Source organism: Mus pahari, chromosome 9 (genome assembly GCF_900095145.1).
Source record: "Mus pahari chromosome 9, PAHARI_EIJ_v1.1, whole genome shotgun sequence".
NCBI classification, from domain to species: domain Eukaryota; kingdom Metazoa; phylum Chordata; class Mammalia; order Rodentia; family Muridae; genus Mus; species Mus pahari.
Window position 1 is genome coordinate 26,195,258 of NC_034598.1, and position 25,131 is coordinate 26,220,388.

The 25,131-nt window shown below is 54.6% G+C and overlaps 1 protein-coding gene across 2 annotated transcripts in view; it reads right to left on the reverse strand.

Moving 5' to 3' along the window:
• Unc5b (unc-5 netrin receptor B) overlaps positions 1-21,072 on the reverse strand; it is a 67,801-nt gene extending 46,729 nt beyond the window's left edge. The window contains exon 1 of one of the 2 annotated variants that reach the window (XM_021204551.2): positions 20,584-20,938. In XM_021204551.2, coding sequence (XP_021060210.1) covers positions 20,584-20,662 — 79 coding nt within the window. In that variant the 5' untranslated portion in view covers positions 20,663-20,938. Of the gene's footprint in view, positions 1-20,583 lie in introns of both variants that reach the window. The other variant, XM_021204550.1, reaches the window with a different exon arrangement.
• Between the last annotated feature and the right edge of the window lie 4,059 nt (positions 21,073-25,131).

The following is a 25,131-nucleotide window of genomic DNA, read 5'->3' on the forward strand; positions in this document are numbered from 1 at the left end:
ATGTAAACATTCACTGCACGGGGCGGTGCCACACACCTTTAATCCCAGTACTCGGGAGTCAGAGGCAAGCGGATCTCTGTGAGTTCGAGGCCAGCCTGGACTAAACAGAGACACCATGTCTCAAAAAAAAAAAAAAAAAAAGAAAAAGAAAAAGAAAAAAAATAAGTCACCGCACAGGCCTGTGGGAGGCCAAAGTCTAAGGGTTACATTACAGAAGGGGTGAGGAGACTGGATGTACCAGGCCTCACCACTCATACCTTCCTGACCCACTGACTCCAGTGCCACGGCTTGGGCCTACCACAGGCAGACCATGGTACCAACCTTCACGGCTGGGCTACTTACTGGCTGCCCTCCCTCTGAGCCCTGGTTGCCTTTCTTCATGGAGTCTTAAGGACTCTTCACTAGAGAAACGGGAGACAGCATTGGTGAGGGATCCACATGTCCTTGGTGGACATGACCATGCCCATGGCTCGTGATCCCTAGGGCTGTAAGCAGAGCTTCCGATGAGACCCCAGGGGTACAGGGTCGGGGAAGGAAGGGCAGAGCCTAGCACTCCAGGCTCTCGCTTGCCTCAAGCCCCCTTTACCGTCTCTGCTTTCACCTGAGCTCAAGGCCAGTCCTTCCATGGACTAGCAGTCCCCAGTGGACAGGCACAGTGGCTTACACACATGTGGCTATATTGAGCACCCAGCCTAGACCTACACTTTTTTAAAGAAAGCATCATTATCATCATCATCATCATTTTCATCATCATCATGTGTATGAGTATTTGCCTGCATAAGAGTCTGTGCACCACATGCGCGCTTGGTGCTGGAGGAGGTGGTGGGCCTCCAGGTAGTTGCTGAGAATCGAACCTAGGTCTTTCACAACAATAACAAGTGGCCTTAACCACTGAGCCAACTCTCCAGCCCCCGAGACCTATACTTCATCACATGGAGAGCACAGGACAGAAATTCAAGAAAATGACCCCAAAGAACCTATCTTCCAGTCACCCAGGAGCCATCTGGTACCAGCTACCACACCTACCCACCACATCCGCTCCCCAGGGAATCCTGCTCTTGCACTGGGGGAATGAACTCACAGGCCCTCTTGCCTATGGACCTGCACTGGAGCCCTCAACTGCTCAGATAATGCACCAGACCCGCCTCGTTCATCTCCTTCATCACCATGCTGGTTCCTAGGCTTGGAGGAGCCTCGTGCTGATTTTTGTATGGGAAATGCTTTCCCCTGAAATCCAGCCACAATGCTCAGAGTCACCCACTACCCATCAGCCAGCATCCAGGGAAGAAGCTGCGGCCGGCACTCGGAGGAGGAGGAGGAGGAGGGAGGTCAGCCTCTGGCCGGAGAGGGCATGGCTGAGGCTGAGGATGGCTTGCAGAGGGCCCCTCAAACCTGGCCTTGCTCTCCCTCCACCGGGGACAGCTCACGGATGAGAGAGGAGCAGGGAGGTTGCTTCTTCCTCCGTTTACAACTCTTTCCTGAGGAGGTCCAGACCCTGCCGCCAGGAGCCAGGAGCCCCGTGGGCAACAAGGAGCTGAGGTGGTAGGATATTCAGCACCGAGGGGAGGGAGACAGAAGCCAGAAGCCCCCCCACACCCGGGAGCCACGGGAGAGCCATGGCAGGTTCTGGTGGAGTTTACGCCTGGCTCTCCTACTCTGAAACATGAGTTTCACAAGTGACCAGTGCCTGGCACGCCACCTCAAGGAAAGGCTGGGGGGTCTCTAACAGGAAGTGAGTCTCCCGTCACCCACTGGCTTTCCTGTCTCCACACTCCTATTTATTCCCATACCCAGATTCCTATCTGGGGGTTGGGGGTGGGGGGAATCAATAGTTGTTTATGGGTAAGTTAAGGAAGCACTGCCTTCGATGTCCCTATGCCTGTGGGAAGACAGAAGAGGGCCAGGTCCCTTGCACGGGGGACCTAGCCCCACCCCTTCACTTCTTTCTCCCAGCTCAGGTTACAGCCTGCTCCCACTGCCCCTCCCCCACTCCAGACCCCAGAGCAGGTCACAGCTAAAAATAAACTCAAGCATTGGTGAACCAGCACACACCTTTAAGCCCCAGGAAAGATGCTTCCAGCTTCCAGACAGGGGTCACTAGTCTGAGGGGGGAGTCAGGAGGCTTCCAGTCTAACACACTGCACACCTCTTAGCATGGGGTATATAAACACACCTGTGGAGGCAGTGACCCTGCCACTAACTGGTGCTAAGAGCACGCCAGGCTCTCTGGGCTAAGGACCTTCGGTGAATTTACTTCCATCCACCTTAGGGCTCATCTACCCATTTTACAGACCAGAGAGCTGAGGACAGGATCAGGAAGAGGGAAGAGAGAGTTTGAGATCCAAGCTCCAACAGGAGCAAACAAGGCAGAGGGCTCTCTGAACTTTGTGGCAATGTTATATGGCAGCCCGAATGCTATGGATTCTGTTGTGTAGCTGAAAACGAGGCTCAGACAGCCTCAGTAGCTTGTCTTAAGGACGAAGGGTGGGAGCTGTGACTTGAGGCTAATCAGTTATCAAAGCTTGTGACAATAAAGAGGGGCCTCTGGAGGTCCCAAGGTGGCTTCTGCTCACATCCAGGGACCAATTCCTGCCAATTCCTGGCCTCTTACTGTTTATCCCACACTGGGCTCCTGCCTGGCCTTCCCTCACTGGGGCAGGCCCCTAACCAGCCTGCGCACACTCACCCCCACTGTCCCTGAACTTTCATAGTCCTGGAGCCCCACCCTCATCCCCCAAGGCTTCATTCATAAGAACCCCCAACTCCCAAGTTGTGAGCTATACAAGCTCCATCCAGACGGACACTCTTCCTCTGTTGTAGTCCTGGAACTCGCTCTGTAGACCAGGCTGGCTTTGAACTCACAGAGATCTATCTCCCTGCTTCAGCCTCCTAAGTGCTGGGATTAAAGGCGTAACACCACCGGGCTACAGAGGAACTCTTTTTCTTACCATAAGAAAGAAAAAGCTCCACGGATGTTGATTGAGTAGGTTGGGCACAGAGAAAAGTATAATAAAGCCAAGGGCTCGCTACTGTTAGGAATACAGAGAACCCCGTGGTCTTTTGCACCCTCAAACTCCAGAGACCCCTGGACCTGAATCTCCTCACTCATCTCCCCAAAGGAGACAGCGAGTCTCCCTTGCACAGAAGGCAAAACCTATCTAATGACATGCTTCACCAAGGAGTGAGGGCTGGGAGGCCCGGAGCGCACAGCGGAGGCCATGGCTAGTCAAGGTGGGGCAGGAGACCTGGCTCCCAGAAGCCCCAAGAGGTACTTTACTAAGTGGGTGCCCTGCTGATGGCTTAAGGACCATTCCTCCCTGCCCTGGACTGTAAATTTACGAGCTGAAAGGCTGGGGTGGGGGCAGGGATGCTCAGGAGGAACCCAACCCATACCACCAGATTCTCAGCCTTAGGCTCCAGGTCCAGGAAGCCATAAAGAAGATCTGGCCGAGCTTTCCCTCCCCCCCCCCCAGCGGGTGTTTTAAAGGCTGGGGAGGGGCTCGCAGGAAGGCTGGGGGCAGGGAAGGTAGGGAGTCTTAGGGAAAGCCAGCACAGGCAAAGAGTGCTAGGTGAGCCGGCCTTTTGTTTGCTCTTCAGAGGCTCTGCCCTGTACTGGGGGGGGGGGGGTGTCCTGGCCTGAGCTGTATCATGGGCTGGCTTCATAATTACAGGGTATCCCCTCTGACCACTCCGGGAAGCTGGAAGGGTTCAGGCAAAGTGGTGTCTGTTCCCTCCTGCCCCTACCAGAAGACACCCTCCGTTGACAGCAGAAATATGAGATCCACAGACCAAAAGGAGCTTGCCCCCCCCAAATCACAGAGGTTGTAACTGACTACGAAAGCCAGTGAGACAGAACAGAGGGCTGCCATCTCCCAGTGAGGCAGGGCTTGTGCGGTCGGTCGGTCCTGGGAAAGAGCAGCCCAGACCTGATCGCTCGCTCGCCAGAGGGCTTGGTGATCCTCTGGACGTAAGGGATGGGGTTCAAAGGCGGGGAGAGCCAGAAGCCAGAGCATCTTGGGAGTCCACTCCCCAGAGTCTCTTGCGGGGCTCTAGATGCCCTCTGGCACTCCCTTTCAAAGTGTCCTGAGCCCTTCCCAGGCCAGCTGCTCCCACAGGATGTGGATGTCTGGCTGGCTGGCTGCAATCTCTACCACATCCCCTCTGGGTACTATCCAGACCCAGGGCTGAGGAGAGCTGGACCACAGGAGTGACTCCACCCTCAGTCCCCATCTAGGCCAATTCTGGCCCAGCCTCTAGTTTACACACTCGCTTCTCCCAGCGAAAGCTAGTCAGTCCTACCCTTAGGAAACCAGTCCTTAGCTTGGGGCTAAACCTCCTGTGGAGCTTAGCGAAGACGGAGTTGGGTGAGGGGTGGGGGGGAGGGATGGTGGTGGCCGCTAACTGGTCCCTGGCGGCCCCCTGGAGAGGGGCTGTCTGCAGATAATCAGGGGATAGATTTGGAAAGGAGGTGGAGAAAAGCACCGAGGCGCCAGACAGGATCCTTATCTGCTGGGGCGGAATGTCAGAGGCAGCACACTGGTGCAAGAGAGGCCTGGAGGAGGCCGCATCTGCATCTGAGCCTGGGAGGGCAGAAGGGACCCTCCTGGGTCCTAGGGGACAAACATGGGGGAGGGGGGGCAGGAGGGACTTTCTGGGCCAGACAGGGAGGAATGTAATCTACCCGGAAAGGACTAGATGCCACATCCTGTAACGGCAACCCCCCACCCCGGCTCTAAATTCTCACCTCCTCCAACAGAGACGGGGGCGGGGGGGGGGGAGGAGAGGGGCTGAGATTCCCAAGGACAACCAGACCTAGCAATCCCTAACTGGCAGGGCTGTCTGAGTCGCAAGACTAGCTGGGTCCCCTGGCTAGTTGTGCTCCTGCACCCCAGAAACCCCATGCAAGTTCTATGGCAAATTCTAGGACACTCACCTCCCCTCCCCAACCTAGAAGAAAATACCACACAAAGGCAGGACCCAGCAGCCCCAAGAAGGCCACGGAGGAGTACTAGGACCCCCTAGGACACTTCCAGGGACACCCCAGGCTCCAGTGTGGAAGGCACATTTCTGGTGGGCACTGTTTTCCCGTGATGGATTCCCTGGCCGGACCAGGGCTCTCCTGGGCCTTTCCCTTGGGTCAGGATCAAGGGCACAGGCCCCAGGTTCCTGTTCAAACCCAGGATCTGCCACTGTGAACTTTGAACAATAGTCTGAAGCACTCACTGCCCAAGGCTTCAGTACCCTTAGTTATAAAGTAGGCTTTTCTGCTCTGTCTGTCTTTTCCACATCTGACATCCCATGGCTCTACACGGGACCTAAAAGCTCCTGAGAACCTGGAACTACCTGTAATGAGGAAGCCAGGAGACGCAGATAGCTCACACACAACATTCACAGAACATCAAATGGTGCTCATGTGCTCTGGGGCATCCTGGGAGCCAGCTGGGGGCCCTTGTTTTAACTTCCTGGTGACCTCTGCCAGAGGCAGTAGCCGGTTCACATCACAGGGACGGAGCCACAGAAGGAAATGCCAGCAAGGTTCCAAAGATTGAACCAGAGGGCATCTCTTCTGTGCCCCACCCCCAGCCCCAGGAAGGCCTGGCTGGCCTGTCTCTTGGCTGTCAGCTGCAGAGCTGGTCCCTATTAGCTGCTCTGGCTGCTGAAGGAGCAAGGAGCTCTGGACAGACTACAGAGCTATGAACAAAAGCCAGGCCAGGCAGCGGCTGCCCTTGGGGCTGAAGTGATGGACAGGGGAGGAGCCACAGGGAAGGGGAGACAATTGGAGTGGGTGGGCATCCCGGCAAACAGGTTTGGCCAGTGGAAGGAAAGCAGAGAAAGATCAGGAACCCCCAGCATTTTCCGGGGCTGTTATTCTAAGCAGCTTTTTATTTATTCAGAGGTCGGGGATGAGGCTTAGCAACTGTCAGCTCGATATTTATTACAGGTGCATCAGCCTGAACCGCGGGCCCTGTGATGAGGTGACCACAGGACCCTCTTTCCCCCCCATCCCCCATCTCCTTCGTGTGGCTACTTGGAAACCTGCAAGGAAAGGCTGAAGGGCCTTACTTTCCTGAAAGCCTGCCGAAGCCAGCTCTTGGTTTACTTTGGGGGGAACTGAGGCACCACCCTACCTCCAGGTCGTAGAGCATCCTGGTCACTGTAATAAACTAACGGTCTGGAAGAGAACAGACTCCAGCGACATTCAGAAATGCAGTTAGCAACCTGTCGGTCCAGAGGATCCAAGTGCTTCCAAGGTGCTCAAACTCTTACTGCCTCAGTTTCCCCTTCTGCCTAAGCAGGGTCATGCCAGCCACTTCCTACCCAGGCTGGAAGACACCCTGCAACTAGAATTTACTCAGTCACTTCTAAGTGGCCCGGGGATGTGCGGAGGAGAGACTCAGGGTGGGGGCTTACGTCTCTCTATAGCCACCAAGTGCCTTCCCTATTAGGTTCCTAACAAAGGCTTCTAAGGAAGGCAGAAGCAACCAATAAATCTCTCTCACCAAGAGTCTCTTCCTAACAGACTGAAGACGTGTAAATGACCCAGTGCATTGCTGGGAGTGCCAACAGGCGGAAGTGGTGGTGACATCATGCACCCATCCGGCTCTGAGCCTTCCAGCAGCCTGAGGTCAGCTCACAGAGCCCTGGCACCTCCCCCAGCAGCCCCACGCCGAGCCAAGAGGAGCCTGGCACTGCCAGCGCTGGGGCTAGGCTGCCAGCTCGGAGTCCCTCCTTCCTCACGTCCCCTCTCTGTGATGCTCCCCCCCACTCCAACCCCCACCATCCCAATCTCATCCCTGAACAGCATTCGCCGACAAACGTGAGATTGCTGCTTCTCATATAACACATGAGCTGTGGTGTGAACTTCTGGTAAATGGAGATCTTATTTAAACTGCGTACTATCAGGGGAGAAGAGACAGGTTCCAACACAGCTCAGCTCTGTTGCCAGAAAAATGGAGATGCCGGCACTGCTGGGGCCTAGAGCCATCGGTGTTTCTCAGGCACCGGGAGAGGGGCAACAGGGCCCTGGACAGCACTTTGCCATTTATTTGGGAGAGACAGGCAGGATACCAGTTTCCTAATAGGGTTTGGCAAGGTTACCTCACTAGGTAACTGTTTGCTCTGAGGAACAAAAGAATGCCATAAGGTCACAAGGCATCTGCAGAATGAATGGTAAGATGTAGGCGGGATAAGAGGGCTCAGGGTATACCTAATCCCAAGGCTCTGCCTTCTTTGCACACAGAACTACAAAGGAGCTGAAGTCCTCGGCACCCAGGTTCAAGCCTACAGCCACTGTCCTGGAATCTCTGTGTGCCCACTGTTTATCTACGGTTGGGGAATACAGGCCAGCATCTCTTGGAGCCTTGCAAAGACCCGATGTCTAAGCCAGACCTAGATACGCAGACCCGGGTGGAGAACACCAGGCGTGTGAACTCCCGGCAAACTCTGGCTCACGCTTCTATGACACACTTAGCGAGCAAATGTTCATCAGGCCTACTCTGTGTGGGACACTGTTCTGGGCACTGGGACATTCCCAAGGGACACACAGCTCTGTCCTTGTGGAGTGAGAAGCCAGATAAACCAGAGAAGAACTGTGTGCAGGCACATGAGAATTCCAGGTGCTGACGGACTGGGCTGTTAAGACGCTTTCTAAGAGGGGACACCTGAGTGGACACAGGACACAAAGGTGTCAGTCTGGTCAGACTTGGTGTTCGAGTGTTCCACAGTGGAGCAGATGTCCTTATGTGGAAGGGAGGGCCCTTCTCCATGAGCTATGGAATTCACGCTTCTGCCAGCACCCCTTACATTCACAAGGCGCCCATGGTGATCCCTGTCATGTCCAAACGGTGCCTAGCCATTTGAGGCCAACAGACATTGACACGGTCTCTCTACCCTTCAGGAAAGTCTACAGGCGACTGGGCTATGGGGAAACTAGAAAGTGTTTGATGGGATGAAGGAAGGGAGCGGCGTCTATTAAACTAACCCTACACCTAACAGGTAGGGAAACTGAGTCTCAGAGAGAAGTATACTGCTTAGATGTGGCCTGCTTTGAACGGGCATGGGGACAAAGACCCTCACTGCCCTCTCAAAGTTGTCACCACCACCAACCCCTTGCGCCAAACCTACACCAAGTCTCTGCCACTCTCAGTTGCTCTCTGTGTAAATAGCTCGTCCTGCCCATTCTGGCCATGGTACAAGCCTGGGACACACCCAGGGCACCTCCACAACTCCCCCAGTTTGTGAAGATGGGGATGTCCTTTCCTCTCACGGTACCAAAACTACCCAGACAGAATGATACCAGATAAGGCTATGGAGTTTGAAGTCTGGTGGGATCTGGAATCTCGCCTGTAGGGAACATAGGTCCCAGTGATCCACCACCGCTCAGTTACATCAAGAAAGAAAATAGGACAGAGTTGGGTTGGAGTGGCTGACCCACATACCCAGAGAGAGAGAGGGCAGATGGGCGTCTTCAGATGTCCCTGCTCAGGAAAAGCTGGGTCACTGGTCAGTCCGTGGACAGACAAGTGAAATCGATTTCTAGTGTGGCGATTGGCTTGTGGAGAGTTGTCCCTGGTTCTACCTTTGGGGGAAGGCCTGGAAGCCAGCCTGTGTGGCCTTGGCTCTTCTGGACACTTGGAACCAGCGGCTTCCCTCTCGGAGCTGAGAGTCCTGCTCAGTCTGTAAAAGGTTTGCCTGGAGTTTGATCTCCAAAACTCATACAAAATAAGGTAGGCATAGTGGCCCACATTTGCAATCCCAGCGCTGGGGAGGCAGAGACAGGTGGGTTCTTAGGGCTAACTTAGAGCTCTCCTTAGTGAATTCCACACCAGTCAGAGACCCTGTCTCCAAAAGAGATGGATGACTCATTCCTCCCCGAGGAACGACGCCCCAGACTGTCCTCTGGCTTCCCCACACATGTCAGCTTCACATGCAGGAACACACACACAAAGCGTGTGAAGACACAAGCCCTGGAAGGTGTCCAGCAGGATACAATTCTCACACTGGCTTACTCAAGTCCAGAGGTCACCCTCATTGCTCTGTGACGAGACTGTTGTTTACTGTCCCTAAGATGATCTGAGGACAGTTCTTCCTATTCCTAAACACAAGAATTCTCTAGAAAAAGCCTTGGAAAGGAAAGCCAGGGGTGGGGGTGGGGGAGCAACATGAGAGAGCCCCAGGACCTAGGGATTTTGCGTGGTTTCCTTTTCCAGCAGTGTCCTGGCAGTGGGCAAGCGCTCTGGTATGGTAACCAAGGTGAGAAGTAGGGAGCCTGCCTTACCCCACGCTGCCAGTGGCCCTCTTAGAAGAGGCAGACCCTCAGCCCCGCCCCTGCCTCTACAAGGCCACAGGATGCAGGTCAGGGTGGACTGCACCATCTCAGTGTTATAAACACTCACTGACGGCCAAGCAAGATTCTCAGGCTTGAGTGTGCTCTTCCGGTCATTGGTCCCAGTGCCCCCTGGCTTGCCAGATCCCACTCCACGATCACACAGAGGTTGTTCACCCTCATAGATGCTGGCGTACTCCCGTGGCTACCGCACCCTAGTAAAGACGCTTTCCCTGGCCATCCTTAAATGGCCAAGGGCTGCCTTGAGGCTGGGCCCATCTTTGGAAGGGCCCCATCATTCCTCCCGTCTTTGGGATCCACATGATGAAGTCTGCAGTTGAGAAGACAGCCCCCAGTCTTTCAGTTCAGTCAGCATCCATCACTCCACAGGTAACTGCTGAGCATCCACCATCTTCCCCTGGCCTCCGCAGGTACACACACACACACATTAAGAAAAGAGACTAGAACTGGACAGTGATCCCAAGCACAGCCATGGACCATAGGAATATCTGATTCAGCCCTTTGTGGGTTGTCTGAAAACAGGTCATGCTCTTCCCACATCCCAGACGCGGAAGCAGGGCAAACAGCAAATCCACCCTGCCAAAGGCAGGCTGCTGGCAACACACACACACACACACACACACACACACACACACACACAGAGAGAGAGAGAGAGAGAGAGAGAGAGAGAGAGAGAGAGGCTCAGCAGTGGGGTGGTAAGGTGGTGTCTAGCAGAGCCTGGTATGCAATCAGCAGATATTCTGGACATCTCAGGGAGTCCACACAGCAGAATCCTCCTCATGCATCCTTCCAATCTCCTCTGTTCTGACCCCCCATCCTCTCTCTCTTGTCTCTAAGGCTCTGGACAGCCTGCGATTGGCTTGGCCTGCCCATGGCGGACCAGAAGGGCCAGCCTGCCCGTTTTCTAAGAACGGGTGACCAGCAGAGGCTTATGTAACTTCCACCGGGCACAGCAGATGGTACGCCGGTTCACGTGCCAGCCAAGCCGGAGCTGATGCTAACCTGCCTTGACATGGCACCCGGTCTCCTCTGCTCGTGAGCACAGGGCACATGCCAGGGCGTGGGGGCATGGAGAGGTGTGGAAAGTGGCCCAAACATTCGTCATTCAGCGCACATGGCCCAGCCAGGCCAGCGGGGAACCAGGGCTACTCAGTCACCAGCAAGCAGGTTCCAGCCTTGTAAGAAGGGGACATGGTATCTCTCTCGCTGCCCCGCTTTTGGGTCAGTACAATCCCTGGGTCACAGCCTCTGGGGGTTCAGACAACAGTTTCCAAATCAGGGACCTCTCTGCAAGTTGCCTAGCTTTGCCCAACTCAGTTTTCCGTTTGTTTGTTTCTTTTCCTGGTGGGTTAAACAAGAGTCCAGGAGGGACTGTTATCCCAGGGTCACACAGAGACTTGGCCTTCGAGCCAAAGCTTCCAAGCTCTGGAGAGTCTTGTAATAATACGGGCTCCCCCACTGATAACCCCTGGGATCTATCTGTGAATGACTTCCTGGGCCAGCTAGAATCCTATCCAAGACGGCTCCAAGAACCCCCCTAGAGAGGGAGGTATGGGTAGATTCCCTCCCTTCAATGAAGCTGCCTCTCCCACTACACTTTCCCAATCAGCAACCCTCAGGCCGACCACTGCAAGACAGGAGAGACCAAGGCTCAGGGAACTAACTGCACCTAGAGATGGAGCCAGGACTTGAACCTGTGTTTTCTGACTCCAGGGTGGACCCTGCTTATTTGGTTAGAGGAAGGAGAGAAAGAGGCTGCCTGACGCTACCCAACAGATCCTCTTTGAGCCTGAGATTAGAACCAGGTTTCCAGTTTTTCTCCAGGCTTTTTTTTTCCCTGCTGTTTCTCTCTCTCTCTCTCTCTCTCTCTCTCTCTCTCTCTCTCTCTCTCTCTCTCTCTCTCTGTGTGTGTGTGTGTGTGTGTGTGTGGAATGGGGGAGTGGAAGGACTTGAGGGGAGGGGAGAGGAGAGGGAGAAGAGGAGAGGAGAGGAGGGAGGGAAGACCAGACCAAGTCAAATTGGCAAGCCAGGAAATGTGAAGCCAGATGAAATTTGCAGCAGAGGTCAACACGTCCAGCAGCCCTGGCTGTTTAAGCTGCCAGACAGGAGTTCAGATCAGCCTGTGACTCCTGGCAAGGGCCAGTGGGTACCCAGCTGTGAGACTGGTAGCTGAGCCAGGCATCTTGCAGCCTCAGCCAAGGGCCTGGGGATATTTATCTCCGAGGAATGCTCTTGAATATCAGTGCGGGATGCACCATGGGCGGCCGTGAGCAGCCTGACCCTGCAGCCAAATCTCCTATGCTCCCAGGGCCCCACTCCTGCCAAGAAGCTAGGTAGGGGCAGTTGCTGTGGAGGGTTGAGCCTGGACTCAGCCCCTGGCCCTGCGCCTCCCCGCATGCTGCTTAGTCTGCACCTGCTGCAGGCCGCAGAGCCAATGTCCATGCAAGGGCCACTCTGTGCAGCTCCAAACAGTGATCAGTGGGCTTGGGCATGCAAATCGTATACAGCTTTATTTTTGAGATACAGTCGTATGCAGCCCTTGGTGGCCTGGAACTGGTTATGTGCACCAAATTGGCCTTGAACTTAGGATATTCCTGCTTCTGCTTCCAGAGCCCTGGGGTTTACAGGTGTGTGTCACCATGCCTGACCAAACGCAAAGGTTTTACAGCCTACTACGAGTCTGGTCTGCTCTCCGCTACCCACACAACAGGGACCAGGACGCCTAGGCACAAAACTTCATTAATTCCTTGTGGCTTTGTTAGACTTACGGAACAAATTCTTTCTCACCCAAGGGCTCCCGACCACCTAGCACTTAGCACTTACTGTGCCTACTGGTACTTAGCACTTACTTTTGTTAAGTGCTTAGTAAGAAGAGACTCAAGACAAAGCAGAGTGGCTGAGCATCTCTTACTCTCTCTGGTTACTCATCCAGGCTGACAGGCACCGGTCAGAGCTCCCTCCTGGCCAGTGGCGCCTGCAGTTTCTGTCTCACTTAGCAGCTGCCTCACATCTGACACTATCAGGTTCCCCCACCACTTCTGATCACACAGTGACCAATGTCATCACTAACAGCCCTTTTCCCATTGCTATCTCCTGGTCATTTCAACCCGTCCCCTCAACAAGGCAAAGGGACACAGGTGTGACGGTACTACTCCCTGTGACCCCACCACCTCTGGTCACCACTGGCTTGGCCTCTGCCCTTCTGTGTTACAAAATGACTTGCAGGAGACTTGGAACAACTTTCCTGGCATTTGTGATTCAACTTCTCATAAGCTCTCCGTCTCGTCTCGCGCTAGGTGCCGAGGCCCCCGGGGTTGGGGCAGCCGGGCGCCTGATAGCATTACCAGTCACTTTGCTTCAGCTCCATCTCTTGATGCTGCCAGTAATGCCTCCGGGCGCCACACAGGGCCTCTGGGGGATTGCCTGACTAGTGGGTGATCAGAGCTGGAGATGCCTCTGAGCTACCAGGCAGCTGGGTGGCCACCAGAAGCAGAAAAGCGGGTCTCTTTCCTGCCACCACATCTCCCAGTTCTCCCACCAAGGGGGATGCTGCCACCAGGGGCTCTGTCCCTTGTTCTCCCACAGAATCAGGAGAGCAAGGCCCATTCCCCTACCAGAGCTTGGCCCAAAGATGCAATAGGGAAAGGCAAAGAGCGGAGGCGAAGGGTTTCAGAGGGCCACAACTGGGAGCAGATTCTGACACGTGGCTCGCCAGGGAATTAAGTGCAACAAAAGGCTAACAACCTGGCCCAGGAACTGGACCAAAATACATCCTTTAGGCTCCCAAGCCATGGGCTCTTTGTTCAACGCTGAGCAGAGACCTCAGGCTCCAGTCGTCTTCTGAGTCAGACAAATCTGCAGGGCCTTCCTTGTGGGACCGTGAATGTCTTCCCCTCCACCCCCACATGCAACAGCTCCTCCAGGCATTCCCCTCCACTGCTGAGCCAGCAAGGGGTACTCAAGAGCCACCCTTCTCTCCTCCAGGAAGCCTTTCCTGACCCCAGGTCCCCAACACACACTTCCTGCTGTTTCTAACCTGATGGTGTGACCTGTATCAAGTGCACAGCTGGGCTGGGGTTCCTGTGACCACTGTGTGCTAGGAACCCTCACTTCTGCCCTAAACTCAGCTTCCCTTACTCCCCAAAGTGAATAGAATGGAGCCAGAGTCAGGTTATCTGTCTGTACTGTTAGAACCGCTATAGACCCCGTAAGCCTTGGTGGATTTCTTCCTTCCTTCAGTCTCCTGAGCCCCCTTAGCACCCGGGGCTCTCTGTCTTTAAGGCAAGAGATGCTTACGGAGCAGGGAGAGTGAACTTTAAGTCCTAGAAGGTAATTTATAGCCAGGCAAACAGAGAGAAAGAGACAGACACAGAGACCCAGGGCCGCATAATGCACACATGGGCATCCCGGTCAATAAATCGACTTTCAGGACGGGCCTCTATAAACGCAAATGAAGTGAAGTGGTTCTGGGTCCTTGGTAGCTCTGCCTCCTGCTAACTGTAGGAAACCCCACAGGCCTTAAAGATCTACCTTCTACCTCTTCTAGACTCCAAACACAGACAGGGAGGGAGAGTAGTCAACCCTGACCCGGAGAGGGAAAGGAGATCGCCCAGGGTCATTCAGCAGAGGAATAAACAGTGAGACTCAGTCTCAAGTTCAAGGCCCGGGAGGGGCTGGGCCTCCAAGCCCTGAGGCTCCCTGACTCCCCTTCCCTTTCTGAGCTTGCCAACAGTGTGAGCGGCCACCACATGCTAGGCACCCCGCATAAGTCTTCATTACTTCGGGAACACCAGCTCATATGACCTCAAAACAATTCTATGAGGACGTTACAACCTGTATCTCACAGAAGAGGGAACCGAGGCACGGGCAGTTAATTGAGCCAGTAAATGACACTTGGGATGGTGATGGGGTGCAGGGGGTGGGGAGGACTATGTTAGCCTTCTCGGAATCCCAGCTGGCCATGTCAGGGCCCCTACCTGGCAGCCAAGGCCCTAGGGACTGGCCCCTGCAGAGAAGGCATCAGAGGAGGTATGTGAAGAGGGGCTTAAGGGTGAGGATGGCAGACAGGGAACTCTCCTCTAATGCCCCAACAGGATGCCACCCCAACTTGCTAGGCTCCACCCTTTTCTAAGAGACACAGAGAGGCGGGGATAGAAGAACCCTTTCCGCCCCTGCCCCAGGTTCTACTTTGAGCCAGAGGCACTTGGAGGGACATCCTCAAGGCTCCCCAGACCTGGAGGGGGGAGGGGTGGGGGCGGGGGCGACTGGTGGTGGAGGCCTGGTCATCACTGCCTCTAAGAAGGTTCAGGCTTTTAGGGTTTTTCTGCTGTTGCCCTCCTCTGTAGTCTTCCTGCAGCATCCAAGATGTGAGGAGCCATTTTGCATTTTTTTTGGAATGGACGTCAGGGTTCCTCCTAGACAGGGTTAGGGCTTCTGTGACTGATCTGGGCCCAGCCTGCCTCTTCAGCTTTCCAGGAGTGTTATCTACCTCCCAAACGGGGTTCTCACAGGCATGATGTGTCCCCTACAGAAAAGGGGTTTTGCAAACTATGAAGTGCTATGCACAGTGAGCTGGGGTGTGAGCCTCCTCAAACATGACATCTCATCTAAGAGTAGAAGGGAGATCCTCAGTGTGGGCACAGATGGAAAGGACAGGGGGAAGCGCCACCGCATGCTCCCTCAGCGGGGTGTGCTCAGGTGTGCCCATGTGGGCGCCGATGTCCAAGCCCAGCCACACCTCCCAAGACCCAAGCGCAGCAAGTTCCTTCCCCAGAAAACTTCAGAGACCTCCCTGAGCGAGATGGGCTGCGGGAGCCAGTGAGGTGGGAGGGTAAGTCTTCACATCATACCCCCATACCCACCCTGCCCCCCAACCATGCTCTGGGTGAACTGGGGCTGGGGGAGGGGCACAGGACACTCATCTCAGCTTCCTGGACCAACAGGCCTTGCTCCTGGGCTACTATGAGTAACCTTTCTTGGTCCTTCTAGGGCAAAAGGCTTCACTCTCAGCTTCCTGGTCCCAGCCTTCCCCGGGAAGGTATCCGAGCCACGCCTTCCCAACAATAGGTTCTGACCCAGAGCCCAGCAAGACAGCCGGAGGGCTTCTCTAGCCTTGCAGGGCAAATGGCAGGTCCGGTCCTGAAGAGGATTCCCCAACGAGATACAGTGGATGGAGCTTCCCAGGCCTTTCATGATTCATTACACACACCTAGGTATACCCAAACAAAACGTACCACGCCTATATGACATTGCACACCCCCACATGCTCAAACAGCCACACAGCCGCACACACGCCACACCCTCCCATACAAAAGGTGGAAACCACAGCACACTCTGGTCCTCCTGCACACTTTGCCTACATACACACACACACACACACACACACACACCACTCACACACCTAAGAGCGAAATAGCATCCCCCCCACCCCTCTCCCCGAACACCATTCCACCTGCCACCCTCCCACAGCACGTTCTCACAAACACTCCTCAGCGCACAATCTCACACCCACAGGTCCGCCTTGCTGGAGCCGGGGAAGTTGTGATGTGCTGGGGGCACCTTGGGGGTGCTGAGAAAGAGGGGCGTCGGAAAGGAGCGGGGCGGAGTGCTCAGTGGTTAGTTAAGCGGCACCGCGGAGCTCCGAGGACTGGGCAGACCCACATCGATCTAGATTAGGTGGGGATAAGGGAGTGAGGCAGGACCCAAGGAACAGGAGAGCTTTGATGGAGGGTGGTTGGTAGTTGGTGACACCAGGTGACTGAACTGAATCCAACCTCCAGAGATGCTAATCAGGCGGTTTTGTAGAGAAGGGGAAAAACAGGAGCTCCTAGCAGCCCAGAGCTTTGGGAGGGGGAAACGACACAAAGGGGGGGGGGAAGACAGCTGATTTATGCCTGCACTTCAACAAATGTTTTCCCTGCCATTAGCCTCGGGAAGCCTAGGAGCCAGAGGAAGGCGCGTGGGGGGTGGGGACCTGTGGCTTAGGGAGCTCAGTCTGGGCTTGTCTGCCCGCGGGCTGCAGCGGAGTTCCGTTCCGATCCACAGCCTCCAGATCCTGCGATCCACATTTGGCATGTCAACAAGCTCCCTGGGAACAGCCGGCTTCGGAGTGCCAGTCTTCTCCCAAAAGGCTTTAGGAGGGGCTCACTTGTTGCCCTAGCTCACCAAAATGGCCCAGGTACCGGGAAGTGGGGGAGAGAGCCCCCTCCCCCGGGCGCCGTGCCTGTACAGGATCCAAAAGGGCAGGAGGTGGCGCTCCAGTCCAGATTTCAGGACCTGGCCAATCCGGAGGGGAGCAGGGTTCTCGGTGCTTTCGGACTCATGCTTTTTTTTTTTTTCCCTGAATGATTCTCATTATGGTATTCTAAATTTCCTTTAAAGGGGGGGGGGGGCAAGCACAGCCCTCACTTGTTTGGGTTCATTCTGCCTTCACAGCTTTAATGACTCCATTTGTGGAAGCTGTTTAGGAAGCTGGTGGAGAGGCGGAGGAGAAGGATGCCAGCAGAGGAGCCAGCTCAGGCCTGGCAGCAGCCTCTCCCTTCCCCCTGGAGGCCATCTGCCTAAGCAGCAGTTTCTCTGGGCCCGTGGCCACCAACCTAACCTCAACTCGCAGCCCAGAACCCAACCCCTTGCCACTTTCCTGCAGACCTGAGCTTCTGTTTGCCCCGCTGCTACCTAAAACCCTACTCTGGCCGGTTAGCCGCCCCCCCCCCCGGGGGGGCACTAATTAGTGGTCACTCAGGGTCACCAACCTTGCCGCCCAGTACCTGGGATGGAAGGGATACACCTCACCCTGCTTGCCCCCCAAAGTCCAGGGCAGCCCATAGACATTGGGGTGACTCAGGGAAAGGAGGTTGGAGAACCGAAATCTCATACTAGCCCCGAACCAACAAGAATGGGGTCATGGTGGCTTTCACCCAAGCATTCCATAAGCAAACTAGCAGGGACAGTTGGGTCCCCAGCTCTACAAACGAATGTGACCCTGTAAAAGGTGGCCATCAGGCTCAGCAGGCCATGAGCCTAGGCCACCGGTGACCTATGTTTTGCTACAGCCAGTGAGTGTCCTTGGTGAGCATCTACCTGGTCTTGGGGGCCCCTATGCCCAACCCTTTGCTCTGGCTGTGTTCTGTTGATCAGGACTCTTGTTCCCCCAATAAACCCTCTCTCCCCATTCTTGCTACAACTCCAGTGAAGTCCGACTGCCAAAAGGATCCTACCCAACTTAAGTGGCACCTCAACTGCATTCAGCATCCTGAACCCAGGGAGGCTGCCGGCCTTCAAGTGAGGACGGAGGGATGAAGGAGGCTGAAACAATAGCTAAGGAAGGCCCTTGAGCCCTGAGTTCGAATCCTGTCTCTGCCAAGCTCTACCCTGTGACCTTGGGCAACTCCAAACACTTTTCCCAAAGCTCCAGCAGTTAAAAACCAGGGGAGTTGCTAGGTCCTGCAGAATTCCCCATTGTGTGTGTGTGTGGGGGGGAGGGGATGGACCAGAGCAGAGAGATTCCAGGAGAAATTCCTCCCAGGCAGTTGTACTTCCGAGTTAATGAGAAAACCCATTAAGACACTTGACTTTCCATTTGTTTAAGCGAGATGGGTGCTCGCTTCAGTGCCAAGGGAGGGAGCAGAGGGTGAAGGCACCAACCAGAGCCACACAAGCGGGACCAGCTCAGACACTAGGAAAACTCCCTCTTTAATTGCACCTTTAAAAGACTGATCAAGAGCTCTCTATGCTGGCTCAACTGTCCCAGCCAGAGGCCTTGGAAGGGCTGCAAGAGTCGGGTGGGGTAGAAGGAGGCTCCCACAGCCTCCCAGTGCCTTTGAAGTAGCCTCTCCCGGCCAGCCACTTGCTGGTTGGTGTCTTCCAAAGGGTCTGCGCGGTTCTAGGGGTCTGGTTTTGATTTTTCCATCATCAAACGTTACGTATTAAAAAAAAAAAAAAATCTCAACACTCTCAAGGAGCTGACTACCAGATTCTCAGGAGAAAGGAGGGATATACCTGCACTTTGGAGCCTCCCCCAGTAATCTCTCCTGCCTCAGCAACAAACCTCAACACAGCCAGGTGGAAGGGTGCCGAAGGACAGCTCTCCCACCCCACCCCACCCTACCCCACCCCACCCCATAGTCGAAGTTGGCCTAGCTAACATAAAGGAGCCCAGCATCCTAGTCAGAAATCTGTGTGAAGAAGACAAGATGTGGGGAAAGCCTGAGCTCTGGCCTCACTTTTCCCCATCAGTGAAATGGGAACAGGAGGGAGTCACTGGAAAACAAAACAAAACAAAACAAGAGCACTGCAGTAGAAAGATGCTTTGTGCCTGTGGCATTGGGGAAAGCAGGCCGTGTGGGAGGAAGAGGCTCTCCATCCAGAAGGTAGGTTCCTAAGGGAGGCATATTCTGGGCAAAGGAAGGCTGCAGGCAGACCCCAGAAGCTGGCCCTTCTCCAGACTAGTGGGCAGGAGGCCCCCGCCGTGCTCTGTAATGAACACAATTCCAACACCGCTTCTGCTCGCTGGTGAGAAATCAAAGCTGGGTATTAGAGACCATTTCTGACTGGGTACCGTTCATGCCCAAATCCATCAAAGCCCTGGGCCTGGGGTTTCTTCCGGGGTAGACGGGGGTTGAATGCTTTGTTAAGCAGAAAATGCGGGGCCGTCTCCAGCATTCCTGGCCCAGCCCACCCACCTGGAGAACTATGGGCCCAGCAGTCCCATTTTTCTCCAAATGGAGCCCCACCCCCAGTAACCGTGGTATCTATTCCCGATCCCACTACCCTGCTGATAAATATGGGGGAAAAAATGTTTCCCAAGATGCAACCTGGCCCACGTGCTACTTCTGAAGATTTCACTCTAGCCTCCAATCATCCCCAGACACTCTTAAACAGAAACTAACACCCAATCCGGGCCATCCCACGCCTAAGCGCACCCTTTAAAACAAGGATGGTCGTTTAGCGTGCCTCCTCCCCTTTTCCATCATTACCTTCCAACTTCAAAACACTGCTTTAAATACCCGAGTCTGCCCAAATCATAATTAACTCGGATCAAATGATTGAGTGTTGTAACTTTACAGCACAAAGCTTGGGGAGAAATAAAAAGTGGGGGGATGTGTTAAAAGCAAGCTCCGGCCGTGGGAATCGTTCGTTACAGAGGAGGGACCTTTAGCTAAGGAAGAAAGAGAGGTGGGGAGGAGGAGAGTGCGGATGCCATCATCACTGAGGGGGGTGGGGTGGGGAGAGGTGCGTCAACTCAATACTTTCTGCTAGTTTCCTTTTCCCATTCTTAGCCTTTGCCCAGGGAGGTCTTTGTCTAGAGTGGCCCTCCAGCCCCCACATCAGCTCAGGGAGTCGATTCACCCTAACGGCAGTTCACCTGCTTGGGTACCAGAGAGGTTGGTGCCGAGTGTCTACTTTTCCTCCCAAGGAAGACGCAGCCCACTTTGCAACGCCCAGCCGAGCTACTACAGAGCCAGCAAGACACTTCCATTTTCGCGGTGAGAGAGGAGAATCGGGGACTTTATAAACTTAGGAGTCCGCCAAACCCTCTTAAGAGCATCTTTACTGGGTCCAAGTGCAGTGCAGAGGCGAGCTAACCTGGTCTAAACCTCCGACACTGAGAATACCAATAACCTATTGAAAATAGGCAAAGTGACAGGAGACACATTACGCCCCTCCACTCTCTGCCAACACTCACCCCAAAACAATCCACCAACCACGAAACCTTTTCATACCCGCCCGCGTCGCACCTCCGGAGATCAGGGTGTACAGGACTCGGCCCCTCCCCCTTCAATAGCTAAAGCCTTCGGGCCTTGGCTCCCCAAAGGCCGAAGGGAAGAAGCGCTTTCAGGGTTCCGCAGTATCCTGCGCTCTCTCTCCGCGACCCTCAGAATGCTGCGCGTGCAGCCCGCGGGAGCGTGTACTCAGACTTAAGTTGCGGGCGAACCGCAGAGAACACACACCTGGCCCTGGTAGCGACAGTTTTTCCGTGACAGTCAGGGGCCACTTGGAAATGAATCAGACCCCATTCCACGGGAAGCAACTATCCCTTGGAGGCAGGAGCAGGGAGCTTCGAGCTTACGTGGCACCCCAGGTGGCCACGCGTCGCCCCCTCTCCTGGGCACCGAAGCTGCCTTTTAACTTGGGCGCGTCCACGGCGTTCTCGGAGCGCAGTGACTCCGCCAACTTGCAGTTGGACGCTGAGACGCGCCAGGACCGCATCCCAGTGTCCCACTCCCTCTCGCACCTACCTGCTAGGCTCGGTGTCGGATCCCAGCAGAGCAGCAGCGCCAGTAACAGCGCGCTCCGCACCCCGCTCCGGGCCCTCATGCTCCTGTTGCCCGGCCCGGGCGCCTCTCCCTCGGGGTTCTTTCCCGGTCCCCAGCCTCGCCGCCTTCGCCTTCGCCTCGCTGTCCTCGCAGGCGCCCGGCAGCGCCAGCCCGTGCCCTCCGTCGGCGCAGAGGCAACCGCGCAGCGCCGGGAGGCCGCCCGGAGACTCGGAGCGCTCCGGGAGTCGGACGCCGCTGGAGATCCCGGCTCTGGTGCGCCCTTTCCGCGCTCTCCCGCTGCGAGCGCCGTCCGCGCCCTGCTCCGAAGTTGTGCGATCCCAGTGGAGTGCGCTCAGCGGCGCTCGCAGCGGCCGCGCCGCGAAGTCTGTCCGATTGGGGTGTGTGCTCCCCTCCGCGCCCTGCCGCTCCCCGCGGCTCGGCGCCCTCGCCCGCACTGCCGCCGGCCACAATGCCCAGCGCCGCCGCGCGCTCGCTAGAGTCAGCGGGCCGGGGCGGGGCCTCACGAGATAGGAGGCGGGGCCTGGAGGACGGGGGCGGAGCCACGGGGCCCAGCGAGGGGGGTACCCTACCGCTGTGTAGGCGCGGCCGAGCTGGGGCCTTATCAGAGGGGATCCTTGAAGAACGCAGGATCCAAAGCACCGGAAAACCGGTCCGCTGAAAGCGGTGGAGTCTACCGGATTTTCTTTCCAAAAATAAAGGAAATAAACATTCGTGCACTTCTTAGCTTGGATGTGAATCAGCTTTCGCTTTTGATTCGGTCTCAAAAGGAGATGGGGGCTGTTTAAGAAAAAATGTCAAACACTGAAGTCCTGGTGGAGCGGGGGATGTAGGTGGGGAGTTCCAGCTGTGGATATTTGGGAATGAGTTAGGATCGTGATTGGTTCTGTTTTTCTCCTCGACCCAGGACAGAACTCTTTACGTGGGATCCGGAAGGATGGCTCATCCTAGGATATGGTGAACCCGTCCAATTGAATAAAAGGACGTGTGTGGGGAGGGGACCTGATGCTGTGTTTGGCTCCGTGCACAAACTTGGTTCTGCTCCTTAAGCGTGTGACCTTGAAGGAGCTGCTTAGCTGTCTCCATCACTGTCACCTGTGAAATGGGGGAAGAATGGTGTTAGCTGTCTCTTAAGGGATTGAGGAGCAGAATGTGGGAAATAGGAAGAAAGTGGCGTCCCTTCCCAAGGTTCTTGAGGGAAGTCCTCGTCACCGGAAGGTGGGCCTATAAGCTTATGTGACCAGGGGAGACCTGGGAGATATCTGTGCATCCGCTCACAAGAAGCTCACAGCACTTCCATGTGGCAGCCCACTAATGGGCTAATTCCACAACGCTATGAAGAAGCAGCCCTGTAGCCCTTATCGGCTGACCTCCCAAGCTTTTCCTCTTTGCAGATCTGGAACAGCCCTCTTCTTCAGGAAGAGAGCAGCGCAGCCAGATTCTGAAGTCTGGTGGGAGGGTGGGAGGTATCCAAAAGAACCTAGTATTCCCAAGTTATTCCTAGATTGGAGAAGAAAGGGTTTGGGAGCCAGAGTTGCTGGCTAGAAGGTTGGTGGTATGAGGGCAGAGAAGCAAGAAGATCCATCCTAGCTGTGTTTGGGGGAGAGGGAGGCAATGAAATCGGGATTTCTGGACACCCTTCTATCCCAACGCCACAAAATGAAGACTAGAGATCTGTAGGAGGCTGTGGCTATAGGTGACGCCCCACATCATGGCTGGCCACCCAGGCCCAAGGAGGGTGAATCCTGGTGGAGTGAACGCCCAAAGCAGGACTTTGGTTTCTGTGGGCAAAGGTAAACGGGCTATTTTTATCCTGGCCTGGAACAGCATGAGCAACAGTAGTGGCTGAGCACACCCTGCCTGTTCCACCCATTCCAGCCCGCAAGCATGCAGCGATACACGCCCCTCGGACAGTTACACATACCTGCAAAGGAACACACAAGTAAATACACAACAGAGACGCACAGGTGCAAGATGACCTTTCCTGAAACACCCTGTGTACAAACAGACATCCACCTCGAAAAACACCCACAGACCAAAGCCCGTGAGAGCAAAAACCCCAAACATAGCTCCAGGCGCACACACAGAGACATCTGACTGGAAAGGCAAACAGATATTTGGGTATTTAAAGACTGGCAGGAAACACCCGCGGATGCCTGGGTACCAACACTCACATCCCATGCTCAGACTGGAGACCCAGCCGAGGTCAAGGGTGCTGTGCCTGAGAGCTCAGTAGATGCTGCAGGCTCACACTCCCCCGCTGGGATAATGGGGTTTTTCTGTAGATGTTGCTTGATTCCTTCTGGGAAGAAAGGGGTGCAAGAATAATAAGTATGTCCCCGTCTTCCTACCTAGCCCCTACCCACCCTTCAGTCTGGGAAGCTCTATTTTAAAAAGGCAAAGTCGACTTTATTCTAATTAACTCACAAATAAAAGCATCACGCAATTAGCTTACGGCAGCCACTCTAACCCTTGTGCCATTGCTTCTGGGCTCTATCTCTGTGAACATCTCTGTATTTAGAATGTCAAGTCTGAGGGCATGGGGCTTCCTTGGGGCTCTGCACTTTTACTGTCAAGTACGGTTTTTATTCTCTCTCTCTCTCTCTCTCACAGAGTGGAAGCTAGATTAAAAACAAACAAACAAACTAACTAACAAACAAACAAACAGATTCATGGACTGGAGAGATGGCTCAATGGTTAAGAACACTGTCTCTTTTCCCAGAGGTCTTGGGTTCAATTCCCAGCAACCAAGTGGTGGCTCACAACCATCTATCCTGGGGTCTGGTGCGCCCTCTTCTGGTAATCGGGTGTATATGCAGATAGAGCACTCTATACATAAAATAAATAAATCTTTTAAAAAGGATTCATTCATGCGGTCCTGGCGCACGCCTTTAATCCGAGCACTCGGGAGGCAGAGGCAGGCGGATTTCTGAGTTCGAGGCCAGCCTGGTCTACAAAGTGAGTTCCAGGGCAGCCAGGGCTATACAGAGACCTTGTCTTGAAAAACCGATAAATAAATAAATAAATAAATAAAAAAAAAAAAAAAAAAAAAAAAAAAAAAAGGATTCATATTCTTTTATGACTGTTTGTCCTTTTGTCTCTTCCATCTTTCTCCATTAGCCAATCTCTCCAGTCTTAACGTCTGCTCACGGAGGTCTGTCTCTTTGGAACTAGGGTCAGCCCTTTGAAGGAATCTCCTGTATCTCCCCTGGCTGTACTTGTGTTAAATCTCAGGGAGAGTGTTTTTCATCCACCTGCAGCGAGCCCCAGTGCTCCCCAACCCCCGTAGTCCAGGGAACCTCATCTTTGGTCCTCAACTGGGAATGACCACTTCCCTCCCATGTGTAAGGCCCCACAGCCCTAGCGGCAACACAGTGGAGATGTACAAAACTTTCCAGAAGCATCGTCAGACCCTGTGCCTTGGCGCTCAGTCAGGGCAGGGGGAGGGGGGCGCTACTTCTAGTTAAGCAAGAGCAAGGATTGCCAAGGCTGGCCTCCGTTTTTTCCTATTTATCATGGCATGTCAATACAATTTCCTGTACACAGTCAGATGCATTAGGAGGAGAGAGAAAAAGAGAGGCTGTTGATCCAAAGCCTACAATGGCCATGAGGAGTTTCAACGCTCCACCTGCATGTCTTGGAGGCTTATGCGGCAATGTCCGGGGATGTACCGGGAGTAGGGCATCTTTAAGGCTGGAGGCAGGAAGCCTTTGTTGGGGCACAACTGCTTTGAAAGCTTGGGCCAGTCTTGACCCTTAATGGTGGCTGCAAATGCTTCATGACCGGACAACTAACTCTTAACAAGATAGCGTGTAGGACTGGACGGTGGACCCCAGCGGATGGGTGTAGGCCCCAGGTCCCCGCCCAAACCACTGCTCCCATCGTGACTCCCTGCTGTTCTTACCTGCTTGCTGAGAGATCTTACTTAACCTTTCCGGGCTTCAGTCCCCTCCGTTGTAAAAAGGAAATAATCACCACTTCTCAGGACTAAAAGGAATGTGCGTGCTTACTCTGAGCTAGCTGAGTAACAGCTACCTATTTCGTAACAGTTATGACTTGAAAGCAGCCTTTGGGGCTCCCTGAAACAGTGGCTAGCAGCTTGGACCAGGCATCTCCAGCACTGGCCATGCTCGCGGGTGCCACTAGGCGGCGCACTGCAGCCTCAGCCTCCTTGGCGCCGCAGCAGGCAGAGTAGGTTATGGGACTGTCACTGTCCACTCTTCTGGGACCCTCCCAAGAGAGATTTCTCTCCCCTTGGTGATGGAAGTCGGGGGTATGCGGGATTGTGAGTGGGAATAGCTGAGAATAATGTTCACGAGGCTTCTCCTGATTAGTCCGGGACAGAAGGACCCTAAGTCAGTTGTAAGCTGCAGAAAGGAAGTGTCTATGGTTGAAGTCCTTCAGTTGGCAATAATATTAGCGTATTAAATGCGGATCCTGGCCTAACTCCTAGCACATGCTAACCACACACATGGTAGGTGCTGTGGGGGACCCCATTCACAGATGAAAGCA